Genomic DNA, 22,303 nt, shown 5'->3' with positions numbered 1-22,303 from the left:
AAGTATTCCTCCCCAGGAGAAAGTGCTGGTGCTTGTGAGGATGTCGCTTTGTCTCAGTCCTTTCTGGGGTTTCGCTTTTTTGATGCAAGCCTGGGATTTAGGCTCTCGTCTGCCACTGTACAGAGTTGCCCCGCTGTGTCCACTTAGCTCCCAGGAGGTCCCTGAAACTCCCTCCCATTGCTTTGACATACCTGACTTTTGCTGCTGCTGAGGAGCCTGTTTACAGGCAATGTTCAGCTGGCCCCTGTAGAGATGGCTTCTGCCCCAGAGGGCCAGTGCTCTGCTCTGTAATGAGGGCAGCCCTCCGCCCCCGGGACATGACTGCTGTTTAGATCTGGGGTATTCATCCCCTGTAACCTTCCCCCCTTGTCTTGCCCACTGACTGGCAGCTGGTCTGTGACTCAGAGGGACAGCAAAGTACTGTCCCCTCTGCTGATGTCTTAGGAACAATGAGGAGCCCAAGTTCCTTAGAAAAAGGGCTTTGAGCAAATATGACCTTTTTTCCTTTCTGTGTGCATCTTACATTGTCAGAGTGTCTATAATTAGGAAGTCACTGATGTGACCTGAAGTTATTCAGAAGTCCTCATGTTTTGAATCTGCTGCTTACTTATCCTATCATTCACGTTATTGGAGAAGAAAGGGAAAGAGTGGCTTTCTTTTTTTATTGATTTTATTGAGGTACACTTGATTTACAATATTGTGTTAATTTCTCTTGCACAGCAAAGTGGTTCAGTTTTATATCTATACACACACACATATATATACATACTATATGTGTATATATATATATGTATTTTTAAATTCTTTTCCATTATCATTCATAACAAGATATCAAATATAGTTCCCTATGCTATACAATAGGACCTTGTTGTCTATCTATTCTGTATATAATAGTCTGCATTTGCTAACCTCAAACTTCAAACATCCCTCCTTACCCCACGTCTCCCTTGGCAACCACGTCTGTTCTGTATGTCTGTGAATCTGTTTCTGTTTCATAGATAAGTTCATTTATGTCATATTTTAGATTCCATTTATAAGTGGTATCCTATGGCATTTGTCTTTCTCTGACTTACTTCACTCAGTATGATAATCTCTAGGTCCATCCATGTTGCTGCAAATGGCAGTATTTCGTCCTTTTTATGGCTGAGTGGTATTCCATTGTATATATGTACTGCATCTTCTTTATCCATTCATTTGGCAATGGACATTTAGGTTGCTTCCAAGTCTTGGCTATTGTCAAGAGTGCTGCTTTGAGTATAGGGGCACAAAAATCTTTCAAAATTATAATTTTGTCCAGATATATGCCTGGGATTGGGATTGCTGGATCATATGGAACTCTACTTTTAGTTTTTTGAGAAACTTCCATCAGATCAGATCAGTCGCTCAGTCGTGTCCGACTCTTTGCGACCCCATGAATCGCAGCACGCCAGGCCTCCCTGTCCATCACCAACTCCCGGAGTTCACCCAGACTCACGTCCATCGAGTCAGTGATGCCATCCAGCCATCTCATCCTCTGTTGTCCACTTTTCCTCCTGCCCCCAATCCCTCCCAGCATCAGAGTCTTTTCCAATGTTCTCCATAATAGCTGCACCAACTTACATTCCCCACCAACAGTGTCAGAGAGTTCCTTTTTCTCCACTTCCAAGAGACTTTCTTAAGATGTCATGTCTCTGCTCACATCAGGGATGGAATGCTTCAAAATCAGGTCTTCCAGATAAAGCTAACTCCAGTGGTACTTGTCCAGGTTGGAAACAAAAGTACTGTCTTGCAAGTGGGAATGTCTTACCACACACCATTCACTCTCCCACTTTCCACTTGTCATCCTCATTTCTCTAAGCCCCTGGCAACCAGGATGATTTCTTTTCCTTCCTTCACATCTCACAGCATAAAGCAGAGCCCTCTGTCCCAGTAGGCTCCCCAAAATTGTGCCAACAAGTAGTCCTTATTCCATACTAGAGTCATATCTTCACAGCTTCCTTACTTATAAAAATTTCTGTCTATAGAAGGGGGTAGTTTCATCTATTATAGTCTCAGAGGCTATGAAACATAGTCTGAGGAGCAAAACAATACTCAGGAAGGCCCATGAATCTGATCGACCAGACCTTCCACCTTCCCGAGGGATGGGGCCACCCCCAGTGGTCCTGGGTGGAGGCTCTTTGTACAGACATCACCTGCATTGCTAGGATTTCATTGTAGCTCTCTTACTTAGAAATAGTATTAAACAGTATCACATAGTATCTTAAATAAATTCAGTTTCTGAAAACAACCAACTCAGCTTGGGAGGGATTTATCTTTCACTTGTATGACTTATTTACATAGAAACTTTGTGATTTAGGTAACAGTATATACACACTGACTTTAGGAAGAGTGAATTTTGGCCTTGATCTCTATGAGTGACTTACTGTTGAACATAAATTCTCCCAAAATTGACCTTTAAATGTCCCTCACATAAACACTCCTTCCTTAGGAGTGACACGATTTTCTTTATGGGGGTGCTCCAAGCCCTGGTTTAGCCTCCAGCCTCAGAGCCCTTCGTCCTTTTCCGAGCAGTCTGCAGCCTCAGCTGCCCTCCAGCTGCCTGCCTCATGTCTTCCCAGGTCTGGGATAATTAGTGCTTTCCCAACTCTGCTGATTTGTTGGTCCACAATTATGATTCATAAATAGCCCACAGACAAGAACACCAAGCCATCTGAACTTCTGCTTTGGGTCTGTTCTGCATGGCAATGCTTTCTTTATTATCATGAGGACACAGAAAAGAGCTTGGAGAGACAGTAACTGTAGGAGCGAACAGTTTTCTACAGCTCCTGCTTGAAAATCTCACTTTCCTACTTAGCAGGGGACTGTAACAGTAGACTGGGAGGATGGGGTTTGTAAGATGTATTTTGTAAACAAGCAGTCATAGTGTAGCATCCAAAACTTCTTAGCATATTCTCAAATGACAAGAGCCACTGTACCTCTCATTTCACTGGAGAAGATGCTGGGACCTAGAGAAATTTAGCAGTTTACATCAAGTCATTCTTTGGGCTTCTTGCATTGTTTTATTTGGGGCAAAATTTAAAATTACATAGGGTTTAAGATATGGAAGCACTCTAAGTGCCTATAAACAGATGAATGATTAAAAGATGATGTGTCTGTATATGTATATACATATGTGTGTATATATCTATATCCACACACATACACACACACAGACACACACACATTATTAGTTATTACGAATATTAGTTAGCCATAAAGAAAGAATGAAATTCTGCTATTTGCAGCACCATGGGTGGATCCAGAGAGTATTATGTTTAATGAAATAAGTCTGACAAAGTCAAATGCTGTATGTTATCACTTATATGTGAAATTAAAAAATAAAACAACTGAATATATATAACAAAGCAGAAAGAGACTCACTGATACAGAGAACAAACTCATGATAAACAGTGGGGAGAAGGTAGAGGGAAGGAGCAAGATAGGGGTATGAGATTAAGAGACACAAACTACTGTGTATCAAAGAGATAAACAACAAGAATATATTGTACAGCACAGGGAAATACAGCCATTGTTTTGTAATAACTTCAAATGGAATACAATCTATTTAAATATTGATTCACTATGTTGTATACCTGAAACTAATATAATATTGTAAATCAACTATAACTCAATTTAAAAGAAAGTATATCTCCAGAGATAAATAACTAAAATTACCCAGGGCCTAATTGGTGCTAGTGATAAAGAACTTGCCTGCCAATGCAGGAGACGTAAGAGATGCAGATTCAATCCCTGGGGTTGGGAAGATCCCCTGCAGGAGGGCATGGCAACCCACTCCAGTATTCTTGCTTGGAGAATCCCATGGGCAGAGGAGTCTGGTGGGCTACAGTCCATGGGGTCACAAAGAGTCGGGCATGACTGAAGTGACTTAGCGCACAAGTAATATCAGTTTTAACTAAGACATAAATAAAGAATTTCACTTTCTCTCTTATTGGTTTTACTTTTCCAGATGACATTTATTTACATCTTGGCTGGATGGTTATTTTTTCTGCCAGTCATTTTGAACCAGACTCGCTTGTCTTTCCCATATATCAAGGGCAGCTGTCAGCTCCACATGGCCTCCTGTTGTTGAGTATATGGGCCAGGAAGAAAGAAAAGGATGCTGTCCTATCTTTTCTACTAGGACTCAAAGCCGTGAGGGAAGCAAGGGTTCTGCTTCCTCCCAGCGTCCCGGGACAGTCCTGAAGGCTGACCGAGCTCTCTCACCATTCTGCAGGCTTTGTGCCCATCTGCTCTCTGGGGCTGTCTCAGATCGGCCGCATGAATCTCGGGATGGACGCCAGCACCTTCAAGTTTTATACCATGTGCGGCCTCCAAGAGGGCTTTGAGCCTTTTGCTGTCAACATGAATCGTGACGTGGCCATGTGGTTCAGCAAACGCCTCCCAACATTTGTCAACGTGCCCAAGGATCATCCGCAGATAGAGGTATGCTACATGTACACATCGTGGGGGACGCTGGCAGCGCAGGGGGACCCATGCACGGAGCTCCCACTGATGTTCCTGTCACAACTGGTGCTTGCCCCAGTCCACGCCCTGGCTGTCCCCAGTCACCTCCTTGCCGGACTCCAGAGCTGTCATTACAGGCACCTTAGTTGTGGCAGCTGAGTGGCATCTTACAAGGGATAACCAACCACCTTGCAGATCCATATCCCCAAATCTTTGGGCCACTACATATTCTCCAGATGTTGCTATAGTAGTATTAGAGCAAAACAGTATCTAGAGTCCTTAAATGTCATTTTCCTAAAATGTCATTTTCCTGCACTTAAGATGATATGTCCCGGACATTGTTCTCCTCTGCTCAGGACTTAATGTCTTTTAGGCTGTGTTTAATTCCTGCAGAACCATCTCCAGCTTTTTAGGTGGAGGTGCAATAGTTGATTATGATGCTTGTACCTTGTGTGGGGAGCAGAGAGGCAGAGAAGCCAGATTGTAAGGATCCTGATTTGGGTTCTGGTTCTACACCTCCTTGCCCTGCGTCGCCCACACACACCACGATTTTTTCATGGTGTCAGGGTGAGATGGGAGCTGATGGGATGTCAGACAGATCAACTCCATGAAGCATTAGATTCAAGGGCTCGCTTCCACCAGAGTGTGTCTCCTTCACTCACCTCCCAATCTGAATTCAGCAAGCATCAGCTCTTCATCTCCCCTTTCCCCCAAACCCTTAAATAGTAGACTTGAATTTCTTCAATTTCTACCTGATAGTTACTTTAGAAAGCTGGCTCATAAACTTTTTGGAAGTCATGAGCCCCTTTGACAAACTGAAAATATGCAGACCCCACAAACCTAGGTAAGCATGCTCATGGACCGCAGGATAGAAACTGGCTCTAGAATGCAGGGAGAAGTGCTCAGATCATAACAAAATCATCATTGTAAGTCTGCTCACTTTCTCTGCTCCCCATCCCATCCCCACACATACACTTCAAACATCCAGTTGTGATCTTTCCTCCTCCACTGCACTCCTCCAAGTGCTCACGCCCTGGAGCCGGGAATTTCCTCCTTTGTCAGGAGCCTCTGTTTGACTCAGGCTGCAGGTAAAGGCGTGAAGTCCACCAGGTGGGAGACAGGGTCCTCTGAGGAAACTCTAATGTCACTTCTGGAGTCTTGGGCTTTCTGGCGCCTTCCCCCTTAGATATTCTTATGCCTACTGACATGGGAAACCTATGGAAAGTTTCTTCTTTAGCCACTCGCCACCTTCCTAAAAGGTCAGCATCAGCAAACGCACTGCAACACCCCTGCTGCCTGGCGCCCTTGACCTTGCAGAAAACCCAGCAGTCATGTTTTCAAATCCCTAATCTCCCCAGCCAGAAGTGGGTCTATGATATTTTATTGGGCAGGGTCCACATTACGATAAGTGTAACGGTTGGGCTACCACTCATGACAACCTTTGCCGTTCGCAGAAAGCCTTACGTAGGTAGTCAGTGAGGGAAGAGAGGGTGGGCGGGAGTCAGGCTGTCAGGTGAGGATGGTGGCATTTCCAGGTCGTGAGGATCGACGGCACCATGGATACCCCTCCGTGCCTCAAGGTGACCCACAAGACATTCGGCACCCAGAACAGCAGTGCCACCATGATCTACTGCCGCCTGAGCGTGCCCGTCGAGTGCCACTCCTCCTTCAGTCACAGCCCCTGTATGGACAGTGATGCTTTCCAGAAAAGGTGAGGGAGAGGGGGCTCCAGCTCTCAGAGGTGCTCAGCATGTCTGCTGCAAAACTGACTTTGTCTGCTTCTCACTGCACCATGGCACAGCTGGAGCCCGGTCTGTAGGGTTCCCTCTGCTTTCAGTCAGGAAAGAAATAAGAATGTGTGCTCATACGTGTGTGTGCCCATGTGTGTGCGTGTGTGCCCACAGTGTATAATTAGGGGGCCAATCAAGCTTGATTACGTCACATCCAGTGGACACGTTTCTGCTGTTCTCAAGCTCTGAGTCCCTAGCCTCCTTGCAACTTGTAATTCCTATGTTTTGGAGTAGAAAAGAATGTAAGTGCAATTGTTGTTGCCATTGTGTGAAATTAGAAGCTTCTGTAGGCAAATTCTACCTTCTTTGCATAACTATGGCCAATGTCCAACCCAGTAGCTGTGTGACTCATGAGTGATGTGACTTCCTTCTGTCTGATAAGAAATATATTCCTTGCTATCTTTCTTCCCTTTCATGTCTATTTTTAATCACTGATATAAGGCTGGTGCAGGTTTCCTCAAGAGTTTTACTATCTACCAAGCTTTAAAGAAGCAAAGCTGTTTGAGAGAACAGGATAATGTATCCCAGGGTATCCCTGCCTATATTATTAACATCTCCCCAGCCTCCCCCTTGCCCTACCTTACATCTGGGCTGAGAGACAAGAGTTAGAAGGCATAGTCCTGCCTGCTGGTAGCAGGTTGCTGATGAAAAGTTCCAAGATCAGTTGAGATCACTCATATGTGGGAAACATGCAGCTTCCTAAACTTGTCTTCGTCATTAAAGGTAGATCAATTGCCTGTCAGACTTGTTGGCTTCTTTATAGAGCTGAAGAACTAAAACATGGATTATCTTCCCCCCAGGAAACAGATGCAAGAAATACTCTCTCACACAACAACAGTAAGTAAATGTGCTCAATTATGGTTTTAATTATTTGATTCTTTGCCATGCCTGGTAATATGCCCCTTACAGCAAAGATCTGTCTAGAGATCCTCTTTAATTGCCAATTACTCTGCCTTTTAATATCCATCTTAATGCTTCCAGAACATATCTATGGCATCTCTCAAGTGGGGGAAAGAAAAACAGTTATTCAGTGCAAAACAGAACTCTACCTAGAGCATCTAATTGGGCATCATTGTGTACTTGGTGCCTATTTGCCACCAGGGACCCAGCACTGCCTTTCTGATTGAAAGGAACACCAGTTGAGGGGGAAAGGGGGGCTGTTAATTTAATCCTTTTGTTTGCTCTTTTATGTAAACTGTGAATCAACTCTCCCATCTCTCTGAGCAGTGCCAGGAATGATGTTGAAAGCAGTCAAATGAAAAAAAAAGAGCAGGGAGCCAGCCCAGAAGATGCAGGCTGCTTTTGATTCTTTTCTATAAACAGTGGTCAGAAAGCAATGCTTCCTAATTTCTTTCTTCCTTTTGAGCTTTCCTGGTAGTTCAGTGGTAAAGAATCTGCCTCCCAATGCAGGAAATGCAGATCTGATCCCTGGAGAAGGAAGATCCCCTGGAGAAGGAAAAGGCTACTCACTCTGGTATTCTTGCCTAGGAAATCCCATGGACAGAGGAGCCTGGTGGGCTACAGGACATGGGGTTGCAAAGAACCAGACACGACTTAGCAACTAGAAAACAACTCATTTTTATTTAGCACCTGACCAAAAAAAAAAAAAACTGTTTGTAAGAAATGCATGTCACCCCTTCAATAAAGTTACCCTGCAACCCGGTAATCATAGGTTAACTGTCTGGCATAAGATTCTTGCCTTGGCGTGTCACACACCTGCTGTGTGCAGAGCACTGCACGGAGCACACTGTGTCACCTTCCCCCTTAATTTCCACTGCAGCCCTGGGAGATGAACAATCTCTTGCACTCCAAGGCACAGAAGACAAATGACTTGTCTAGGGTCACACGATTAATAGCTGCCAGCCCCAGGATTCCAGCACAGGTTGTGTCTGGCTGACTCTTTTCTCTTCCAATCAAAAAATTGGAGATAACAACAAATATGAGGACTTCATTTAGAATAAATGTGTTCAGTTTCATAAAGAAAATGATGAAGCAGTCACTTAACTCAGTGCTTCAGTTGCTATTACAACACAGTGATAAACTTCACAAATTGTTACAGTGCCTACCTAAGAATGGCTATGGTTTTCAGCCCTGCCTGTCACTGAGCCTAATGGCCATATGAAGCACCTTTGGCCACAATGTGGGCTTTTTCTTTTATGAAGCACCTTTGGCCACAATGTGGGCTTTTTCCTTCTTAAGACTTAAAAAAATATATCCCTGGACTTCCCTGCAGAAGTGGCAAGTGGCCTTGTTCTCTGAACCTTGACTGTTCTCTCTGAAGGCAGACAGTGCCCAGCTCCCCACAGCAGCCCGAGGAGCCAGAAGAGAGTGAGGGTTCTATGTTGACCGTTGAGTGGCTGTCCCTGATCTCTGCAGCAGCAGCATCTTCTGGGCAGAGGGTGACAGAATAGGTGCCTGATTGTCTAGGTGCTAAAGCACAACAGAAAGCGGGAAAACAAGGAAGCCAAGTTCTCGCATCAGCCCTGCCCCTAGTCCAGAGAGCAGGGCACACTCCAGTACAGAGTGTGCTTTCTACGAAAAGGGGACAAGTGGGCTGCTGTGTAATGTCTACCTCTTGAGCCCATTCCCCCCAGCTGGGGTCACTCACTCCATCTGTGGTCTCTCCCCAGCAGTGCTACTATGCGATCCGCATCTTTGCCGGACAGGACCCCTCCTGCGTGTGGGTCGGATGGGTGACTCCGGATTATCACTTGTACAGTGAAAAGTTTGACCTGAATAAAAACTGTACTGTGACTGTTACTCTGGGGGATGAAAGAGGCCGAGTCCACGAAAGGTAAGAGGACTTCCAAGGGGCAGGTTTGGCCATCAGGTTCCTCCCTCTCTCATCCAGCAGTCTTTTTCTTCTCTCTGCTCACAACTCAAAGAAGGAAACATCCCAACTTCTATTATAAAGAGGGGGAAAAAGCACAGGCTTAAAATCCTTGAGTGAATGAGCTTGGGGTGGGGCTGTGGAGAGGGTACTGTGGTGGGCGAAGTTATTATCAGCCAGAATAAAGGGCAGTTTCATTATGTATATAAAACATGACCCAGGAATGGGAAATACAGATGGACAATTGAGAGGTCTAAGCTCCCTCTAAGTCTTTTCTCTGTGATTTCTGGACAAGTCCCAATTTCTGCAACATTAGAAAAAGGCAGAGAAAAATCCTCAGGTGCTTGAGGGAAATCAGTTCCAAAGAAATAAAAAGATGTACCACATCATACACAGCAGCTGATCAACTCAGAACTCCCCATCCTAAAAGTTGGTAATGGCTGAAAGAATAAAGACCATCAAAGAGACATGACGAATTCAGGAATAATTACCGCTGAGTAGAAATTAGGGATCTTAAAGAAAAACATGCCTTAGGTACACCCATATCCTCCCACCAGTCCACTAGAACTGCCATCAGAAAAAAGATCTTTGGCCACCATTGCCCCAGAGATGAACCAGCAGACTTTATTTCTACCTCAGTGAGATTTCCTAGAGTCCTTGCCCATACAGACTTATATAGAAATGTAAGAAGTTGGTCCTCATGCTGACCTTTATCCCTAAAAAGTCAGGATGTTTTGCAGTCAATGCTCTTTAGATGCTACTTGCTCATCAAAGACTAGGGGCTGAGGTCAGGCAGGATTGCTGTGTCCTGGGAGACCATTGTGGTGGGTAGTTAAGAGGATAGAGGAAGCAAAGAGGACAATGGAAGCAAATTGCCCCCATTTTAAACTCAGTTCCAGTGTTTTCTAGAGGTGTGACTTTGGGCCTGTTACTTAACCACCCTGGGTCTGAACCTCCTCATCTATAAAATGAGAATAATAGTTCTAATCTAACAGAGTGTTATGAGGATTGAGATAAAACATAGGTAAGTGCCTACAGCAGTGCCTTGCCCCAAGTACTCAATAAACATCGCTCTTATTACCATTACTGACTGTCCAGCATGTTATGAGACCCAGAGGAGATGCTGTAACCAAATGCAACATCTGGTTTGGTTACAAAGAAACGTATGTGAAAGCCCTTGTCCAGTCCAGACTTCACTCTTCAGCCAAAAGAACAAAAAGCCAGACGGTCTCCTCCCAGCTGGGTCTCTTGCTCCAGTTTTCTGGCTGTGCCACACCAGACTGATAATTTTATTTATCTGAGCCTCAGACCACACTCACTGAGAAAAGTATGTGGCACATTGGCACCTAGAATAAGACGCAGGAAATAGTAGGTGCTCAATAACTTCACTTCAATAACTCTTGGTTCTTTGTCTTGTATAATAAGAAATAAACACGGGATCGATTTTCAGATGTTTTCGGGCATTTCAAACTTGAGCCCTTTAAAATAGGACCAAAGCGTAGCACTTCACACTCCCGTGACTTTCATACATTATTAACTGGATTCTGTAGTCATCCATGTACTTAGTACTCTAATCACTGAAAAGTAGTAGTAACACAGCTGCAGTTTAACCTTAATGAAAATCTAGCAATGGCTATAACTCACTTGAAGGGAGCAATTTGCACTGGCTCTGCCTGAGGGCATTTTCACTGCGAAACCAGCCCCACTGGTGCCCTAGAGAAGAGGCAGGCAGAGGAGGTGAAGGCATGCTTACAAAGGGGATTTCTAGTTGTTGGGGAAAGGGATAGACTTTGAGAATCAGAAAGAACCTGGAAGAATTCTAATCAAACTCTTGGCTTTCCAAGGCAAAATCAGATCGACCTTAGGAAGTTTAAAGGGCTGATGTAGTGTCCCATATAGAGTCACTTTCTCCTTTGTGTGTGCTTAGTCACTCAGTTGTGTCCCACTCTTTACAACCCCATGGACCATAGCCTGCCAGACTCCTCTGTCCAAGGAGAGAATACCAGAATGGGTTGCTATGCCCTCCTCCAGGGGATCTTCCCAATCCAGGGATTGAACCCAGGTCTCCTGCATTGCAGGCAGATTCTTTACCATCTGAGCCACCAGGGAAGTCCTTTAGCCTGAGACAAGTCATTTGATGCAACTTTAAGTTCTCAGGTCCCTCAGATGGACACACGAGGGCTGGGCTTGCCCTCAGCTATCATAAGCGGCTCTGGGAACTCATCTACTGCTTCTTGAGAGCCCATCCAGTGGTTGAAATCTTACCATTAAGAAATTGGGCTTTGGGGGTTCAAAATCTTTTGGTTATTATAGTTGGCATTTTCATCAAAATGCCTGTGATGGAGTTTTCTTTGTGGGAGTGGTAGCCAGCTAGCTGAGAAAGGTACCCAAGTGCATAGGTCTGGAAGGGTGAGGGTGCGGAAGGCAGGACTCCAGACAGCTGGGAGGGCAGGTAGTACAGGTCAAGAGGAGAGAGGACATCAGATATTAACTTTATCTACTTTGCAAGTCTTCCGTGGCCCAGGCCTGCCATCCTAGGGAACGTGGGCCTGCATCTCAAGTGTCCAGTGGCCTTTTGCCCTGGCACTGGGCTGGGACTCAGGACACAGACCTTTTTGTTCCCACCTTTTATACCAAACCTCTCTCTAAGTCCACAGGCACCTTTAGTTCTCCCCTCTAATACTGTGGTCCCTGATATCTGTTTCAGAAATGCGAATTGACATTGAGCCAGGAAAAGATTACCTGAATACTCTGTTCTTTGAAGCAGATAGATTGCCACATTCCTAAACTCAGCGAATTCACTTAAGAAAAACAATTATTGGGGGCTGATTGGAAAGCTTCCCTGGAGGCTTTGGGGGCATTTCAGTCCTGAGTCTTGACTGCAAACTGCCCCAGTCCAGGTTATTCTTTGTCTTTTGCTCTCTTTGGCTCCTAGCGTGAAACGCAGCAATTGCTACATGGTCTGGGGTGGGGACATCGTGGCTACATCCCAAAGAGCGAGTCGCAGCAACGTGGACCTGGAGATTGGCTGCCTCGTGGATCTGGCGATGGGCATGTTGTCCTTTTCAGCCAACGGGAGGGAACTTGGCACCTGCTACCAGGTAGGAGTGGCATCAGGGACCATGACAGTGGCATCCCAGGCCTGGGTGCTCAGGGCTCTGCTCCTCAGTCTTCTGTGTGGTTGGCGTCTTCACCACAGCACATGGAGTTGATGTACCTACATGGTCCAAAGCTATCTAGGAAAACAAACAAGAACAAAATGACTTCATTTTGTTCAAAGAGGGAAAGATCTTATTTACTGGTTGATTAGAAATGCTGGTCATCTTTCTAGCAGATAAAAAGGTTTTTCTGTGGCATTGGGCTCTGAAAGGCTATTCATTAATTCCATCAGTATTTCCTGTGCAACTTTCACATTACCTACTCTAGAAGGCAATGGCACCCCACTCCAGTGCTCTTGCCTGGAAAATCCCATGGATGGAGAAGTCTGGTGGGCTGCAGTCCATGGGGTCGCTAAGAGTCGGACACGACTGAGTGACTTCCCTTTCACTTTTCACTTTCATGCGTTGGAGAAGGAAATGGCAACCCACTCCAGTGTTCTTGCCTGGAGAATCCCAGGGACGGGGGAGCCTGGTGGGCTGCCGTCTCTGGGGTCGCACAGAGTCAGACACAACTGAAGCGACTTAGCAGCAGCAACACTATATAAGATACAAAGTCTAAAAGGTCAACAGAGATACTCCTCACTTTAAGAAACTTCTGTGCTCAAAATATAGACCTATAAAAACTGATTAATTTGCCAGGGAGTATTCCCTTTGCAAAAAAGGTTATTCTCATTCACTATGGCTTCTTTGCAGGGTCCTTAAAAAACTGCATTTATGTAAATAATGTATCTCCCTCTTTCACTGATTATAAACTGACAAACTCCTTGGGGAAACTATCAACTATATACATGTAGGTTTACCTGTCATTAACCACAAGAAAGCTAATCTGCTTTAAGTCGGATTTTTCACCTTTGATGGCCAAATAAGCTTGGGAAAAGCCACAAATTATATCTTCCTTTGGAAGTTTCACAGTAAGTGTTAGTACAGGAAAACTTTAAGAAATGGTTCAGAAAGAAACCTAGCCAACCATTTCTCATTTAATCAAGAAAAGCTTTTTTTTTTTAATTTAACAATTAGTAATATTCTATCAGCCCAGAGTTCTACAGAGCATACTATGAGAAAGGCTAAGTTAAGGAATTAAATATCTGTATTAAACCTTCTTGACACTTCAAAGGTAGAATGGAAAGCTTCCTGTATGTATGGATAGAGTGTTATCCAAGTTCAGAAAAGGAGTCTACTTCCATGGAAAGTAGCCAAGAAAAATTTATTACAGAGAAATCTTGATTATGAAACAGAATACTTCCAGGTAGAGAGAGAGAGGCATGTACTTGGTTGAAAGAAGGGCACAAAAGCATAATGGAGATGAAGGCATAAGCGATGTTTATGTTTGAGGAGTGATGGACAGATTAGAATGGGTAATGGTTGGTGGTAACAAATTTGGAAAGGTAGGGAGGAATTAGGAAGCAACGAGGAGCTCCAAAAGTGTTCTCAGGACAGTGGCAAACAGGGTTGAGGGGAGCTCAGCCAACTGCTGCTGCTGATGCTGCTAAGTCACTTCAGTCGTGTCCGACTCTGCGACCCCATAGACAGCAGCCCACCAGGCTCCTCCTTCCCTTGGATTCTCCAGGCAAGAATACTGGAGTGGGTTGCCATTTCCTTCTCCAATGCATGCATGCATGCTAAGTCGCTTCAGTCCTGTCCGACTCTATGCCACCCTATGGACAACAGCCCACCAGGCTCCTCTGTCCACAGGATTCTCTAAGCAAGAATACTGGAATGGGCTGCCATGTCCTCCAGCTCAGCCAAATACAGGAGATAAAAAGCTCTGCTGTAAATGGCTCCTGTGTCAATGGCTAAAGCCCCAGATTCCAGAATCAGCCCCAGGTTACAGCCTGGAGGCTGAAAAGCCCCTTGGCAGCCCTTTGTCTGGCTTGTGGTTGGAGAGCAGGGGTCCGTAGCTGCCCCAAATCTGAAATGTTAAGTGACTGAAAACACAGGCAGAGCCCTTTCTGAGGGCCAGGGACAGCTTGCCAGTGTGGCGGTCTTCCCCAGGACCTCCTGCAGTGGGTAGCCCCCTGCACACAACGCTGGAGCTCTTCCTCCTCCTGGAAAGAAGTGGAATCATCACCACTACCCAGCAGCTGGGACCCCACCAGCTGCTCCCAGAAAGCGGCCTTTGCAAATTCAGAAAGTAACATAATGTTCTTCCAGTACTTTCTCATGATTCCACCTTCCCCTCCCCTCTTAAGTCCCCTGAGAGGAGGCTTATATACATTACTATCGTCCTTCAGAATCCATTAGCTTTTTTCCATTAACTTTTGAAATGAGTTTGACTAAAGGGTCCTCCCTGAGCTGCTGAGAGTTCCAAGGCATCTAATCACATTTAAGGTCCCTAAATAAATAAATAAAACCCAACCCAGGGCATTTGCAGCAGCAATGACTTGCCTGCTTCAGGAAAGAGCCTATGATGATAAGAAGATGTTACAGCAAAGAGCAGATTCTGTGCCATTTGTGTCCTGTCTTCCACTGCAGTTCCTGGATGATGTGAAGTTGGTCAGTTTTCTGAGCTGCCTATTGGTATCTGCATCCCAGGGTGGATGGTGTGACTCCATGTGTGTAAATCCTCATGACTGCTCAGGGCTTCCAACCAGCTCCCACCCTGGGGTGGGAATGGGGAGGAGGTCAGGGCTCTGAGCAGGAACCCTCCGGAAACTCCCACCCACCCAGCCCCCTTCTCATTCCCGGCGAGACAGTTAACATGTCCAGCCGTGTGTCTGGTCTCCCAGCCCTGGGATAATTGTTATTCTGCAGTTGTAGCCGTTTTCATTTTTCAATTATCTTGAGCAGAGCAGGGTAGTAATATTTATACACTGGCTTTCCATTCAGAAAGGACCAGTAACCAAAATAATAAGAGAAGGATTCTCTCCAAGGTTTCCAGACCTCCCCATTAAATACTGCTACGCAATCTGAAAAGCTTTTTCTGTCTCACTTAATGTAATCATGGGAGAAATGAGAAATAAAATGTATGTTCAAGAGATTGTCCTCAGTTACTGCCATCCCAGCCGCACAGCTCTGCGAGCAGAGGCCAGCTGTAAGATTCAGATTTACGAGAGGGGTTACCTTTCAATTCAGGCTGTTTCCTACGCCCTGACCTTCACACATGATTAGAGATAGAATGTCCATCATTGCAAAGACAAAGTAGATCAGCCAGCGATAAAAAGGGAAGAAACACAAAGGGAAGAAAGTCCATGGCACTTCGTGGCAGCCTCAAATCTGGACTCGCTGCTTATTCCGTCAGGCTGCAGTACCCCCTTCCAGAATATAAGCTCCTTGAGGGCGGGGCTGCCTCCCCTCGCGGGTTCACTCCCGTATCCCAGAACATGAGACCGTGGTACCTGGCGCCCAGGGAGTGCTTGCTAAGTATTTGTTGCAAACTGACCAACTTGGCTGGGAAGCCACTAGATTTTAGTTGCTGCCTAACACATTACCACAGAATTAGCAGCTTCAAGCAGCATCTGTTTATCATTTCATGGTTTTGTAGATTTGACTGGGTTCTCTGCCCAGGTCCACACAAGGCCAAAATCAAGGTGTCAGCTGGACTGAGCTGGCTCTGTCCTGAGGCTCTGGGCAGCCTCCCTTGCAAGCTCCTTCATGTTGTCAGCAGGATCCAGTTGTGGTTGTAGGCAGAGGTTCTGAGGTCCCCACTTCCTTGGTGGCTGACCCCTCTCTGCTCCCAGAGGTGCCCACATTCCCTCTCACGTGGTCCCTTCCATCCTTAAAGCCAACAAGGGCACAGCTGGTTCTTCTCATCCTTTGACTCTCTGATTTTCCATTCTGCCCCCAGCAAGAGAAAACACTTGTTTTTAAGAATTTGTGCAATTGGATTAGGCCCACAAGGATACTGTCTCTATCTTAAGGTCAGCTTGTTAGTAGCCTTGCTGACAGAATCAGTTTTGCCCCATGACATCCAGGATCACAGGACTAACCAAGGGGTCAGGAGGGCCATCTAGGATATTCCACTTACCGCACCATCAGTTGCAGCTTCTTTCCTTATGGACACCCATCAGGTGTTCACACTTGTGTGTTCTTGTTATTTTAGTGATTGAAGAAAAGTTTCCATTGTTCATTGTGGTGGGAATGTACTCTGAGGGTAGAAATAAACCAATCCCAGAGCATCCATCCTACATGCTTTCAAGGACCTCCTCTCTGCAGGGAAGTTTGAGGAGGACCCTGCCATTTGACTGGGTAGCTTATGACGTTTGCAGGGATCATTCCTGAGGGACCTAAAAACGTGTCACCTCCTTTAGCCTGTCACTCCCCATGATGGTACAATTTAGTTCAGCATCAGAAATCTCTGAGTGAGTGCATTTCTCTCTCTTCCACCTGGCTGATTCAGGCAAAATTTTCTCACCCACCAGACCTCTGTTTGCTTCAAGTTGCAATGACTTGAGAGGCACACATTGTTCTAGAATGTTACCTGTTAGAGTATTTGAGAAATCTGGGGCCAGCCTAAAGATGACTCTTGCTTTGTGACCAAAGTCACACAGCAACAAATCAGAATTTCCCATTTGTGTCTCTCACCCATAAACCCAGATCCTGGCACAAAGCAGGTATGTGATAGGCACTAAATAACTGTTGAATGTCCTCAGCAAAGCTTATTTTAGACATAGCCTAGGCAGTTCTCAGAGAAGGCAATGGCACCCCACTCCAGTACTCTTGCCTGCAAAATCCCATGGACAGAGGAGCCTGTAGTCCATGGGGTCGCTGAGGGTCAGACACGACTGAGTGACCTCACTTTCACTTTTCACTTTCATGCATTGGAGAAGGAAATGGCAACTCACTCCAGTGCTCTTGCCTGGAGAATCCCAGGGACGGGGGAGCCTGGTGGGTCGCCATCTATGGGGTCACACAGAGTCGGACATGACTGAAGCGACTTAGCAGTAGCAGCAGGCAGTTCTAGCAGCTCCATCCCTACCTATTAGTTTTACTAGCATCATCCTTTCATAATCATCCAGAGGTACCTGAGGCATCAGGTATAAAGCAACTGTCTTATCTGAAATGTGAGCCCACTGTAGTGTGCTTGAATGCCATATGCTGGGAACAAGCCTGGTGTTTAACCCATCTGGCCTCTTCATCATAAGCCAACAGCTCTGAACCAGACAATCCTTTAAGTCACTTCCAGTCTTAAAAATGTGTTTATAAATATTATGTCTAAATGCATTGAGGAAGTTTATTATTTACAGGAAGCCTGTAACAAATATCCTGGAAGAAAGGAAAATCGCTATATTCATTTTCTATTGGCTTATAACAAATTACCACAAACTCGGTGACTTAAGGGCCTCCCAGGTGACTCAGATGGTAAAGAATCTGCCTGCAATGCGGGAGACCCAGGTTCAATCCCTGGGTCGGGAACATCCCTCTGGAGAAAGGAATGGCAACCCTCGCTAATATTCTTGTCTGAAGAATTCCATGGACAGAGGAGCCTAGTATGCTACAGTCCATGGGGTCGCAAAGAGTCAGACACAACTGAGCAACTAACCCTTTCACTTTACTTTCAGTGACTCAGAAGCATTCATTCATTGTCCCATGGTGTCCATGGGTCAGGGGTCAGGACAGAATTTATCTGGGTCCCAAGCTCAGCATTTCCCAAGGCTGCAGTCAAGTTGTCAGCCAGGCTGTATTCTTTTCTGGAGCTTGGGGTCCTTTTCTAAATTCATGTGGTTGTTGGCAGAAATTCAGTTGCTTGCATTTGTAAAACTCAGGCTCCATTTCTTGCTGGCTGAAGCCAGGAGCTTACCACTTTCAGCCCCATGAAACCCCCTAGAACTCCTTGCCACATGGCCCTCTCAAAACATGGCAGTGTACTTCTCTGAGGCTATCTGGAGCAACTTCTTCTCCAGTCTGCTGAAATGGAATCTTCTCTATAATACAACCAATCAAGGGAACGACAGGCCTTTAGCTTTTGCAATAACCTGTTTGCTGGAAACAAGACACAGATTCTAGAAGAGGCGATTATTCAAGGGAGTAACTCACTGGGGGACGCTTTTCAGGTATGTCCACAACACCCAGAAGCCCCTAATTTGATGGGTCAGGAGAGTTGTAAGCATGTCCTAATGTCTGAATTTGCTTGGGCTCCCGTCTGTGGGGTTGCACAGAGTCAGACATGACTGAAGCGACTTAGCAGCAGCAGCAGCAAAGGACTTTCACTGGTAGGATTAAAGTCGCATTTCTTCTTCCGTGGTCCTCCAAGTCTGATCAAAAGCTCCACATTGAAGTAAATAAGTGATAAATGAAGGCCCTGATGTCATAAACATATCACATGCCTCATTTAAGCAGCAGCTAAAAGGCAGTTGGTGAATCTCACACTATTTAATGTAAGAAGTAAAATCATAGAGTGAGGAAGGGGTGGAGAGAAGTCTAGAGGAACCAAGTGAGGAGGAGAGGTTTTGAGGGAGGAGACAGGCTCTGGGGGCAGCTTCTTCATGGAAGTACCATGTGGTCCTTGCCTGCAAAGTTAGCTCTCGAGTGGGGGGACTTCTCCCTTCAGGGACATCGGGCCATCTCTGGAGATATTTTGGGTTATCATGACCATGGTGGGGTGGAGAGTACTACTGACATGTTAGTACATAGAGGCCAGGGATGCTGGTAACTACTCTACAATGCCAAGGACAGCCCTCACACAGAGACTTACCCAGCCCAAACCATCAGTAGGACCGAGGTTGGGACATTCTGCTATAATTTCACCAGGCTTGCCTGACCAGCGCCACGTGCCTTCAGAAAGAATACTGAAGTCACCTCACTGCCCTCACTCGTCACCTCCCATGAGCAGGAGTAATGCATGATGGTGCTCCCTGAGGGTCTCCTTGTGAAGAGCCAGTACCCTACCTTGTTCTGTGACCAGAGCACGCACTGCCTCTGGTGGGCAGATGGTAGCTCCCACCTGTGACTGCCCTCCTGCAGGCTGGAGAAAGCTGCTGGCTTCTCAATTACCTGAGAGGGAAAATGAAAGGATGTGAGACCACTCAGCCCTGAGTGGAGAGAGGAGTATTGAAGTTAGGAACAGTGACAGTAGCTACCAGTAGGCCCTGGGTCTCTGGGAATTTCTGAACAGTGCCCAGTGAGCAGCCAGTTAGCTGTCCTCTTTCCCCTCAAGTTAGAATGAGGGCATTGATTGAAACACTCATGACTTAGCCCCCTAGGATTTTATAATTCTGGGCAAACCTCTGGATTTGTTTTGGTTTCCAGGTGGAGCCCAATACCAAAGTGTTTCCAGCCGTCTTCCTGCAGCCCACAAGCACCTCTCTGTTTCAATTTGAACTTGGGAAGCTGAAGGTATTTATCTGTCCCTTGTCTAATGGCTATACATAAGATGCACAGGCCATTATGGGGAGAAGCTCAGGCATGAGGAAACCAGGAAATCTCTGACCTCCTGCTTCTCAAATGCCCACCCCCCCCACCTCTACACATCCATGTGAAATTCATGCTGCAGAACATAGGTTCCCATTTTCCCCTTCCCCTACTTCTTTTGGGTTCCAAAAGGATTAATGGATGCTCATATAACCCATTATGTCAGGTCTTTATTAGTGCTGGAAAAGCCCTCATTGGTCCCTGGATGCACTTGTCTCTCTTTAATGTACAGCTCACTTTAAGGTATGGCTCACTGTTGCTTATTGTGGGCTGACTGGACTGTGCAGTCACTGAGCATCTCTGAATTGCATGTGTCTGACGCCTTTCTGCCTTGTCCCAGAATGCCATGCCCCTGTCAGCAGCCATATTTAAGAGTGAAGAGAAGAACCCCGTCCCTCAATGCCCACCACGGCTGGATGTCCAAACCATCCAGCCTGTGCTCTGGAGCCGCATGCCCAGCAGCTTCCTGAAGGTGGAGACGGAGAGGGTGAGCGAGCGCCATGGCTGGGTGGTGCAGTGCCTGGAGCCCCTGCAGATGATGGCACTCCACATCCCGGAAGAGAACAGGTAGTAGAGGGTCCCATGGAGGAAGGGGAGGGGCCAGGAGATGGGGAGGTGGAGGCAGGCCCCAGCAAGCCAGGGAGGGAAGGGGGAACATCCTCACCGGCCAAGGTCCAGGGTGGTTGCTGATTGCCCCAAAGCATGGGTTTTTCTTTTCTTTCCCTTCCCCACTTTAACTATCACTCGGAAATAGGAGCAGGATATTCACGATGATGTGCCAGCCATGGGGCTTTCACTGTAGCTCTGAGTTCTGCACTCAGGGACATTTCCGTGCCTTAAATTAAAAAAGGCGTGGTCCAGAAATCTATTATGATGGCAATACTGGAAAGAATGAGGCAAGCCTAGATTGCTTGGAGAACCAAGAATCAGGCTCCTGGCCCCCCTTCTCATTAAGAGATTCTCCTGTTTTATGGCCTGGGTTCAGTTCCAGGGCTGCCACTTGCTGTTTGCGGCTCTTGAGTGATCTACTGGTACACCCCAGGCTTCAGTCTCCTCATCAATACAGTGAGATCAATGCTCACTCAATGGATTGCTGGGAGGGAAGAAAGGAAGTTGTGTAGGTAAAATCGAGTTCAGTTTCAGTTCAGTTCAGTCACTCAGTTGTGTCCAACTCTGCGAACCCATGGACTGCAGCACACCAGGCCTCCCTGTCCATTACCAACCCCCAGGGCTTACTCAAACTCATGTCCATTGAGTCCATGATGCCATCCAACCATCTCATCCTCTGTCATCCCCTTCTCCTCCCCTCTTCAATCTTTCCCAGCATCAAGGTCTTTTCAAATGAGTTAGCTCTTCGCATCAGGTGGCTAAAGTATTGGAGTTTCAGCTTCAGCATCAGTCCTTCCAATGAATATTCAGGACTTTCCTTTAGGATGGACTGGTTGGATCTCCTTGCAGTCCAAGGGACTCTCACAAGTATTCCCCAACACCACAGTTCAAAAGCATCAATTTTTCAGTGCTCAGCTTTCTTTATAGTCCAACTCTCACATCCATACATGACTACTGGAAGAACCAGTCTTGATTAGATGGACCTTTGTTGGCAAAGTAATGTCTCTGCTTTTTAATGCTGTCTAGGTTGGTCATAACTTTCCTTCCAAGGAGTAAGCATCTTTTAATTTCATGGCTGCAGTCACCATATGCAGTGATTTTGGAGCCCCAAAAAATAAAGTCTGCCACTGTTTCCACTGTTTTCCCATCTATTTGCCATGAAGTGGTGGGACCAGATGCCATGATCTTAATATTCTGAATGTGGAGCTTTAAGCCAACTTTTTCACTCTCCTCTTTCACTTTCATCAAGAGACTCTTTAGTTTTTCTTCACTTTCTGCCGTAAGGGTGGTGTCATCTGCATATCTGAGGTTATTGATATTTCTCCTGGCACTCTTGATTCCAGCCTGTGCTTCATCTAAGCCCAGCGTTTCCATTATGTACTCTGCATATAAGTTAAATAAGCAGAGTGACAATATACAGCCTTGACATACTCCTTTCCCTATTTTGAACCAGTCTGTTGTTCCATGTCCAGTTCTGTTGCTTCCTGACCTGCATACAGATTTCTTAAGAGGCAGGTCAGGTGGTCTGGTATTCCCATTTCTTTCAGAATTTTCCACAGTTTATTGTGATCCACACAGTCAAAGGCTTTGGCATAGTCAATAAAGCAGAAATAGATGTTTTTCTGGAACTCTCTTGCTTTTTCCATAATCCAGTGGATGTTGGCAATTTGATCTCTGGTTCCTCTGCCTTTTCTAAAACCAGCTTGAACATCTGAAAGTTCACGGTTCACATATTGTTGAAGCCTGGCTTGAAGAATTTTGAGCATTACTTTACTAGCGTGTTAGATGAGTGAGTTCAGTTTATGGACATAGAATTAAGTAAGTTTTATTTTGTAAATGTTATTACCCCTTGACACTTGGACAGGAAAAAAAAATGGAGGGCAGAGCTACATTGACATCCATGTAGCTCCCACTTAGGTATTCCACTGGGTCATGGACAGCAGCAGCAGCACAGGCACTTGTAGGGAAGGAGCAGAAAGGAGTCCTGCCAAGTAAGCTAATTGCAAAGGGTCCTCAGATTCTCAGTGAGAAGACAAAATGGAAAAATCTAAGCAGAGATCAGAGCCTGTGCCCTGGACCCCCACACC

The 22,303-nt window shown here is 45.8% G+C and overlaps 1 protein-coding gene across 5 annotated transcripts in view; it reads left to right on the top strand.

The window, feature by feature from the left end:
• RYR3 (ryanodine receptor 3) overlaps positions 1-22,303 on the top strand; it is a 557,802-nt gene that overhangs the window by 358,271 nt on the left and 177,228 nt on the right. For all 5 annotated transcript variants that reach the window (XM_027553458.1, XM_027553456.1, XM_027553457.1 and 2 more), the window contains 7 exons: positions 4,253-4,461; positions 6,018-6,193; positions 7,073-7,109; positions 8,903-9,066; positions 12,038-12,203; positions 19,446-19,532; positions 19,948-20,174. In XM_027553458.1, coding sequence (XP_027409259.1) covers positions 4,253-4,461; positions 6,018-6,193; positions 7,073-7,109; positions 8,903-9,066; positions 12,038-12,203; positions 19,446-19,532; positions 19,948-20,174 — 1,066 coding nt within the window. The remainder of the gene's footprint in view (positions 1-4,252; positions 4,462-6,017; positions 6,194-7,072; positions 7,110-8,902; positions 9,067-12,037; positions 12,204-19,445; positions 19,533-19,947; positions 20,175-22,303) is intronic.

Source organism: Bos indicus x Bos taurus, chromosome 10 (genome assembly GCF_003369695.1).
Source record: "Bos indicus x Bos taurus breed Angus x Brahman F1 hybrid chromosome 10, Bos_hybrid_MaternalHap_v2.0, whole genome shotgun sequence".
Lineage (NCBI taxonomy): Eukaryota > Metazoa > Chordata > Mammalia > Artiodactyla > Bovidae > Bos > Bos indicus x Bos taurus.
Note: the sequence above shows the minus strand (reverse complement) of the source record. Positions and strands in the feature narration are given on the sequence as shown.